This window comes from Mustela nigripes, chromosome 12 (genome assembly GCF_022355385.1).
Source record: "Mustela nigripes isolate SB6536 chromosome 12, MUSNIG.SB6536, whole genome shotgun sequence".
NCBI classification, from domain to species: Eukaryota; Metazoa; Chordata; class Mammalia; order Carnivora; family Mustelidae; genus Mustela; species Mustela nigripes.
The window spans coordinates 12,650,360-12,659,675 of NC_081568.1; the positions used below are offsets into that span (position 1 = coordinate 12,650,360).

The 9,316-nt window shown below is 39.9% G+C and overlaps 1 protein-coding gene across 1 annotated transcript in view; it reads right to left on the bottom strand.

Moving 5' to 3' along the window:
* Nucleotides 1-2,134: 2,134 nt before the first annotated feature.
* Nucleotides 2,135-9,316, bottom strand: part of MARCHF11 (membrane associated ring-CH-type finger 11) — a 102,107-nt gene continuing 94,925 nt past the window's right edge. Inside the window, exon 4 of the mRNA XM_059416466.1 lies at nucleotides 2,135-2,800. Coding sequence (XP_059272449.1) covers nucleotides 2,478-2,800 — 323 coding nt within the window. The 3' untranslated portion in view covers nucleotides 2,135-2,477. The remainder of the gene's footprint in view (nucleotides 2,801-9,316) is intronic.

The following is a 9,316-nucleotide window of genomic DNA, read 5'->3' on the forward strand; positions in this document are numbered from 1 at the left end:
TTGTTTATATAACTCATATTGTCTATTAAAATTTTAATTGTTAAGCAGTGAATTCAGTTCTTTAACTGCATGTCCCCTCCCCATCTGGAGCACTTCTTTTGAGTGTAATTATTTCACTGATGGTACATTTCATTGAGTGGTAGTTCTACCAGATCCTATTTGAACCTTGACTCGGTCCCATGTGGGCACGTGACTCTGTGTGGGTGTGTTAGGAGGTGGGGTTTGTGAAGGTGAAGAGGAGAAATGGCAGGTGTAGACAAAATGTACATCCAAAGGGCAAGGTGCTGGAAAGCAGGAGAGCCTAGGGGTGCATACTCCTTCCAGGTTGACAAACCCACTCTGCACTCTCGAAGTGACCTCTCCACTTCCTGCACCTACCTGAGGCTACAGCGAGGGGTTTCTCATCCATTCCCCTTTTTGTTTCTAGTGAGTTGATCTGAATACAAAAGTGCACGCTAATTAGGAAGGCAGACTTGCTAAATACAGAGCAGTGATCGTCTAGTCTGTGTCTAAGTCTCCTTGTCTAGTATTTTTAATGAGAGGCTCTGAGCAGTGCCTACAATGATTCTCCATTAAACGTGGTGTTGTCGAAGACTCCTCTTGGTGATTGAACAGTCCAGGACAAACACGAACACGTGTGGGGTCCAAATAATGGACTGCTTCTTTGAAAACAGATTCGCATTCCTGGTGTCTCTATTCCATGATCTGCTCTGATCGCAGGTGGCCACATTCTGAAAGACAGGGACCAAATTTATACCCAGTGACTCACCCAGGGTTGTGGTCATTAATATCGGTTAAAACAAATGACACAGAGGGGCGCCTGGGTGGCTCAGTAGGTTAAGCCTCTGGCTCCTGGTTTCCACTGAGGTCATGATCTCATGGGTCGTGGGATAGAGCCCCGTTTTGGGCTCTGCCCAAGACTGGTGGGGAGTCTGCTTGAAGATTCTTTCCTTCTGTCCCTCCCCCACTCATGCATTGTCTCTCTCTAAAATAAATAAATCTTAAAAAGAAAAACCACAAACAACATAAAGAATGAGCATGTGTAACACTCTTCCTACGTCTGCCCCTAAACAGTAGTTGTTTTCTTTCTTCTGTGACTTCTGGATTCCTTCCCATTTCTGCAAAATGATCACATCCTTAACTCCTTTGTGACAGTTTAACTGGGAATATATTATTTCAAGTACTGGTGGGATTTGTTATGTTGGAATCACAGTGCTACCTATTCACATTAACTGTTCTATCATTAATCATTCAGAGGTCATTTTTAGAGAATAGGATGTAAAGCATTTTATTTCGTATGCTTTAAAATCTAATCATCAATTACTTCAAATGACTTACGTGTTCCACTCCTGTTTCTAAGGAAAGCATGACTGCCTGCCTCTTCATTTATCCTGTCATTGCTCATTAAACTGTGCCATTTCCCTCCATTAGGAGGATTAAAAGGTGGAAAATCTCCAGGTGCCACTAGTTAGCAAACTGTTCCTGGCGAATCAATAGCCTCATTTTTCTTTTCCTCTTTTCATTTAAAAATACTTATCTAGCGAAAGAGAAACATTTCTCGCTGCTGGTGAATATATTTCCAGGGACTTCATTAAACCAAGTAATAGAATCAGTGTTTAAATGATTAAGTAGGTATATAAGCTTTTACAAAAAGAAAATCTAATTAAGATAGGGCTCACAGAAATCAAGACACCAATAATTAACCCAAGTGACTATGATCGGTCTGTAAGAGGTTATGTAAATGTGAGGCAGTGTTACTATTATGCATGAGCAATGATGCAATGTGTTGGTGGGTTTTAGGGCTCGGAGTATCCAGAGTGCCTGCCTCCTTGTATGTAACACAGTACGTCATACATACAGGAGTAAAACTATTTTTTTTCCATTCATCTTTAACTTTTTATAAGCTCTCTGGGCTGTTTCAGAAGCTAGAAAACAGGCCAACATTCCTAGAACTTGTATTTCTGGTGACAGATTATTTCAACCCAGCAAAAAAGTCCTGCTCACATTTACCGCTAAGCACGAGGCACACAGAGGGCCAGTACGCAGCATCACGTCGCCGGTTGGCGCTTTCGCACCTGCCCACAGAGTTCCAAACTCTTTCCCGCCAGTAGCATGCCTGAAAAACTACACAGGGAGCAAAAAGTTTGACAAAAATATATTTAAAACAAGCAAGAAAAAATAGTTTCAGCCTTAAGGATAACTTTCATCATTCTTTTAACCAAGTAGAGTTAAATTATACGTAAAATGATTTCAAGTACCAACTTATAAAAGATGGGATAAGTCAGAAAACAAAGAACCAGAGTACTCTTTTTTTTTTTTTCAGAAAAATGTATTTGCAATTCAAATGTTCATATAAAAAGCATAAATTTTAAAAAGTTCATAGATGTGTGTTTTTAGAAGTGCTATGGTTTTGCCATTCATTGCAATTACATTCCAAAATGTGCAGGGTGGTCTGCGCCACGCCGTCTTACACTGTGTCACACAGAAGTCACTCTCATGACAACCTCCCCTGAGCTATTATCCTCTGACAAATCTTCATGGGGCCTCATCCGATTGAACAGATGCAGCAACACGTAGCCACACTGGAACCTCGGGGAGGTTAACTGCGTTGGGTGGACCAAGTTCCTGTTCCGCAGAGCCGTCAACGGCAGCCATAAAGTCCTGCTTGTGGAAGACTCTCCCCGGCTACTTTCTTCGATGTCTGTGGCTTTATCGTAATTTAATACATCCCAGTGTAAGTTAACAGCTCTCCAGCGCTTAAATACTCTGTAAACTGCAGCTCCTTCATGGACAATGAGACCTAAAATTCATGGAAAAATAAAAAAGGCCTGTCATGATCAAAAAAGTTAAGAATGTTGTTTTCAGGTAAGGGATTGAAAAAAAATAGTCAATTCTCTGTTACTCGTCATCGTCAAAAAAGACAGTATCCTAACTTCTCAAATATTATGGCTAATGGTAAGCTACTTTCCAGATTACACAGGAATAATCAGTCTCCAAAGAATAAGGACACTAACAAGCACAGAGCAAAGTTCTCATGAATATAATTAACTTGCCTCATTACGGCTGAGAACATACCTTGGGCACGTACATTGCCGTAAGAGAATCATTAGGATTATCGATTCATTCATCATCTCTGACTGCCCACTGTGGGCCAAGAAACGTACTGGGGACTTTGGTCTCAACTGGTAATTTAGGAAAGAAATACATATTCAAGTCATTACCATCTTCCCAATTCCTAAAACAATGTCTGACACACAGGAGGTATGACACACGTTTTTCTTATTTTTATTTTCTTCAGTAATTCAACAAAAATGTATGTAGCACCGACTTGAGAGTTTCCGGTATATTACACTTCAGTGAGTTTTCACCATGAGCCCATCCCCCATTTTACAAACAAGGAAGGAGCTCCAGAGCAGACAACGAGTAGCCGTGGAGGAGGGATTCAAACCCAGCCAGGCCCGTTCTAGAGTCCTTGCTCTTTGTTGCCATACAGTAAACGGGATGATTACACATTTCTGAGACAGACTCTCGGGAAAATAAACAAGGTCAGGGATCGTAAACTGGCAGCCTGTAACTGGGACACCAGGCTCCACCTCTACCATCCTGCCCAGATGCCACCACACCCTGCATTTTTCAGTTACATTCAGCCTGGTCCAAGAGCTTTTGAACTGGTGACCCCTCACAAAAAGAAATTCCTCGGGGAGGTCCCTTCATTTGAGAGGCGAGAAGGAACTCGACTTTATGAGACTCAAATTCCACTGAAAGTCAGTGGAGAGATCAGTAAGCGTCTTTTCTTAGATGGAAGATGGCATGTAAATACGGCACATCAGGAGCGCCCCGAGTGGCTCAGTGGGTTAAGCCTCTGCCTTCGGCTCAGGTCATGATCTCAGGGTCATGATCTCAGGATCCTGGGATCGAGCCCCACGGCGGGATCTCTGCTCAGCAGGGAGCCTGCTTCCCTCTCTCCCTCTGCCTGCTTCTCTGCCTGCTTGTGATCTCTGTCTATCAAATAAATAAATAAACTCTTAAAAAAAAAAATACAGCTCTTCAGTTGGCTACAGGCACTGTTTAATTGAAAGTGAGCAGATCTACCTCCAGTATTTAGATCTTCGAGTACAGAGCCTAGAGAAACGCTCACAAATGAGAACAAGGAAGTGTGCTAAAAATGTTTACTATGTAGGGGCGCCTGGGTGGCTCAGTCGGTTAAGTGTCTGATTCTTCGTTTCAGCTCAAGCCCTGATCTCAGGGTCATGAGATTGAGCCCTGCATCAGGCTCTGTGCTTGGACAGGGCACTGGGGCAGGGGGTGGTGGGGAAGAGTGGGAGTGGATCCGCTTGAGATTCTCTCTTGCCTCTCCCTCTCCCCCTACCCCCTTCTTTCTCTCTCTCAAAAAATTAAATTTTTTAAAAAATGCTTATTCCATAATCATTTGCATTTGAGGGGGAAAATCCCAAACAATCTCAAAGTGCTTTCTAAGAAGAGTGGATCAACTGTGTTGTGTGGCTCATTGGATCACAGCCACACAAGTGAAGGGAACAAGGTCACAGGCACGAAGATGGAGAAATCTTAAAACACTGAGCAGAAATCTCAAAGTCACATTAACAAAAACAAAAACTGAAAGTTTCAGAAAGAAATGATGGGGTTAGTAAATCATTGTTAATTAAAAAGCCAATAGTGAATCTAAAGTATACTTGAGATTTAGTATACTTTACACTTTTATAAAGAATACTTTAGTATACTTTATAAAAGTATAAAAACATGCATAAAAATAATAACCATGAAAGACATGATGGTGGGGAGCTAAGAAAAGAAATAAGGTCCAAGAGAGGCTTCAAATAGGCTTTCTAGTCTCTAATGTCACTTTTTTAAAAAAATTTTGGGGGTGGAGATGTGGTTGCTCAACATATTCTGTATACTTTTTTCTGCCTGAATAATTCATATGTTAAAAAATTCAGAGAACTTATTAGGAAAATTTACCCAAGATGTACTGAGGGACAGACAACTACAGTTGTGGCGACAAATAGGGAGTTTAGCACATTGCACGGGGACAGCAGAGTGGAAACAGTAAGGACAATCTAGAGGGACAAAGTAATACACTTGCCAGATTTAAAAAAAATTGATAGAAATAGTAATGTGAGAAGCAGGAAGAACCAGAGGCTCACATTTTTAAGGCTGCATAAATGGGTGATTGAAAGGATGATAGTTATCTTCCCATAGCTACAAATAAGTGAGAGTTTTGAACATGGTTTTTTTTTTGAGAGGATTACTTCATTTTTTGTCAATTGAAACAATGACAGGTAGGTGATGGAGATACCCAGCTTTTGTTTTTGTTTTTAAATCACAACTGTCTAATACTAGAATTTAAGTTTTATATTGCTCCCTTCCCAGGAGATAAACTTCTGACACATGTGGCTTTAAAGTATTCCAAGGATGGAATACATAGGCCACTAAAACAAGCATGTGGTCCAATAAATAAAAATAGATAATTGCAGAATATCACCAAAATAATGAGAAGGATGGAAACTTCTGTTAATCATACCAATTGCAAAAATTGTGTTTTGGTCAGCTTCATTTCCTAAGGAATGACTGACAAAACTGATCAGATATTTTTTGGGAAACAGCCAGAATTAGAAGAAAGACTACCAGATATTAATTGATGATTCTATTATTAGCCTTCTGATATCTCTGTGGGCCATGATTTAAAGTTTCTGGCTCCATGTTTCCTCATTAAAACACAATCAGAGTACCTAATCTATACTTTCAGCAGGATAGTATGAATATAAATTGAAATTCATCAATTATAAAGCACTCAAATTTCCTCGAGATGGTGGCTCTATAAACACAAGACATTATTATTAACTAAAAAGTCAATAGTGAATCTATGTGGTGAGAAACATTCAGTCACACGAATCACAAAACCATTACAGCTTGCAACAGGTCCATTCTGGGGGATGGCTTCACCCCAGGAAACCACTCATTTCACAGGACCCTATTCTTCTTTTATTGATTTCCTTTAAGGGGCCACAAATCAGATCATTTACTAGAGCGTACAGTCACTTTCTGGGAATACATTCCTGGTAGCCCTTTCCTAAATACATAAATGTACCCAATGTGCACAAATAAATGCCACAGGTCTTTATAGGACATTTTGAACGGAACTGAGAGAGTTACTTGAAGTTTTCACGAAGCCATAGTCCTCTTGAATTTTCAGCTCCACGTGCTGCTTCTTAATTGCATTTCAAGTTATGAATGATGCTTAGATTTTGTTTAATTTCCCATGAGCGTTTGGAATGCACTCCACCCCCAAGTTGTCTTCTGGAAGGTACATTTCCCCCTTTCTTCTCTGAATCTTCTAGAATCACAGCAAATGCCTTTTGTACTTGATGTAATGAGAACATATGGCTACTCCCATCACTGAAATTCAAGAGTAAGGATTCATTTGACTTTAGCTCACAGGCTGAAAATCCAACAATTAAAAATCATGCTGCCATACTTCCTTACCGACGATCTTGTCTCCTCTTGTTTCACAACTGAGAAACTCACTTCCTCTAGTAGCTTCACTATCTGAGCAACACCTCAAATTAAGCTTTAAGTGAACTTGTCACCTTGATATTTCAGGTCATATAAGAATAGGCTTACATTTATTCTTAGATTTATATTTTTCATCTGAGCCACCAGACGTGAAAGGAAAAGCAATGATAATTTCTGTAAAATGTAAATATTAAATATTTTAGGATACTTGCTACATATTAATAGCATGGATGTCCACAAGGTAGGATTCATAGGAATTTGGGGTTTTGAGAGTTCAGTAATTGTGTGTGTGTGTGTGTGTGTGTGTGTGTGGTTATCATTTCCCTGCCAGTAACATTTAACTAGAGCACCATTTTATTGATGTGCAAAAGGAACACTTTTGTTAGGGAATAATCTTCTTTAAAAAGAGCAAGTTTAAATGTTTCTGGTTTCACTGAAATTAAAGCACAGTATTCGTGTATAGGTAAAATATCTTCCAAATTTGTAAGTGGTGTGTTGGTTGAAATTCTTATATAGTAGTAGAAAATGAATTACCCAAAGAAATGATGGGGGAGACTATCCAGGTACATATATGCTCACACACGTGTGCACACACACACACACACACACTTGTTCGTATCTATTTCAATACAAACAAGTGATGTGTTATAATGAACAGAGACTTGCCAAATTTACAGTCAAAAACAAATTTTGATATTAACAACCAAACTACCGATCAAAACATTTCATTTCTTGTGTTACCTGTATCAGCTTTTGTTCAAATAAGTTTGGTTGTTTTTCAAGATTTAAATTTTTATCAAGGATCTGTTTTGTGCCAAGCACTGTACTAAGTGCTTTATTTGCATGATTTTCACTTAATCTTGACATCGACTCTACAAATAGACCGTGATTGAACAATTTCATGGTTGAGGAAATTGAGACATGGAGAGAGCCTCTCTCTCAGGTCAAGTTGGTGGGAGGTGGTGGTGGTGGGGGGTCCCTGCTCAGCGGGGAATCTGCTTCTCCCTCTGCTACTTCCCCACTTGTTCTGGCTCTCTTTCAAATAAATAAAATCTTAAAAAAAAAAGTCATTCTGCCATTGTTGAATCTTGTTAATATGAACCTTGAAGAAATAATCATGAGTGATTCTTTCTTTGTACACTGAATGCTTATTTTTTTTTGAACTGAACTATATGCACAGCTTAAAGAAAAAAACAAAAATAATAAGAATTATTCACAAACTTCCCACAGCACAAAAACTCTTGCAACTAGAGGCTGGCTAATATAACTGGATATAATAACTGTTGAAGCCCTAATCCTTCATGTGATGGTATTTCAAGGTGGGACCTTTGGGAGACTTATTAGAGCTATTTTAAGTCATGGGGGGAGGCTTTCATGATAGGATTAATGCCTTTCTGTAAAATGGAAGAGACACCAAGAAAAGGCCATGTGAGGACACATGAGAATGACAACCATCCTCAAACCAAAATGAGAGACCCGACTGAACATGCTGCCATCCTGACCTTGTACTTCCCAGCCTTCAGAACTGTAAAAAAACAAAAGTCCTCTGTTTCAGCCATCCAGTCTGTGGTATTTTGCTATAAAGGCTTGAACAGACAAAGACAGACCATGTAGAACTACAACACCCTCATTTAAAATATGAGTAAATTAAGCCTTGGAGACTGTGATTTGGGCGAAGTTATATAATTAGCTGCCATTTTTAATATCCTTGTGTGTCACTGACACTGTTCTATCTCTAAGAGGCCCAATGAAATAGCCCTTTTCTCCTCTCCCTACCCACGGGAAGAAAGTTGTTGAGGGCAACACTACGTTGGTGAGAGCCTCATCTGGGAAGCTGCATCCACCCTGAGCTTTCCCAAGAAGTACAAGGTCCACAAAGGGATATAAAGGCTAAAGCCCTGTGTGCTGTTCTGTCAAAACGACCTTTGCGAGAGCTGAAGAATTTGCAACACACAGCAGATATTTGGCCAGAAAAGGCTCTTGACTGTGAAAATTCCAAGATTTCTAGATTAAATTTCACCACTGTCCACTGCCAAGATTTCTTTCAGTCTCTCTCCCTCTCTCCCCACCTCCCACAGTGAAATTTACACATCCTCTACAAAATACAACCGGTGTCATCCTGAGAAGTCAGTGCGCACCAGAAGCAGACCAGGGACTTTGGGTCCCATTTAATCCCACTTAAGAACAGTTTGGAGTCAATCTCATAAAGTAGACCCATGTTTGACCCCTTAATTTCCATTACTCGAAGACCAGAGCATGGTTGTTCAAAGAGTATTAACTAAATAATACTGTGGTCAAAGATACCCTTTGTTGCATGATCTTTGCTAGAGTGTCATAAAATACATTAATCTTCCTGGTGTATTTTCCCAACCTACCCCAAATTTAAATGCTCAACAGTTATGGAGACTTAGATGTGACTATAGAGGCAAACACTTTAAAAGTCACTCCCCCATGGGGCACCTAAGTGGCTCAGTTGGTTAAGTGTCTATCTTAGGCTCAGGTCATGATCTCAGGGTCCTGGGATCAAGCCTCAAGTTGGTGGGAGGTGGTGGTGGTGGGGGGTCCCTGCTCAGCGGGGAATCTGCTTCTCCCTCTGCTACTTCCCCACTTGTTCTGGCTCTCTTTCAAATAAATAAAATCTTAAAAAAAAAGTCATTCTGCCATTGTTGAATCTTGTTAATATGAACCTTGAAGAAATAATCATGAGTGATTCTTTCTTTGTACACTGAATGCTTATTTTTTTTTTTGAACTGAACTATATGCACAGCTTAAAGAAAAAAACAAA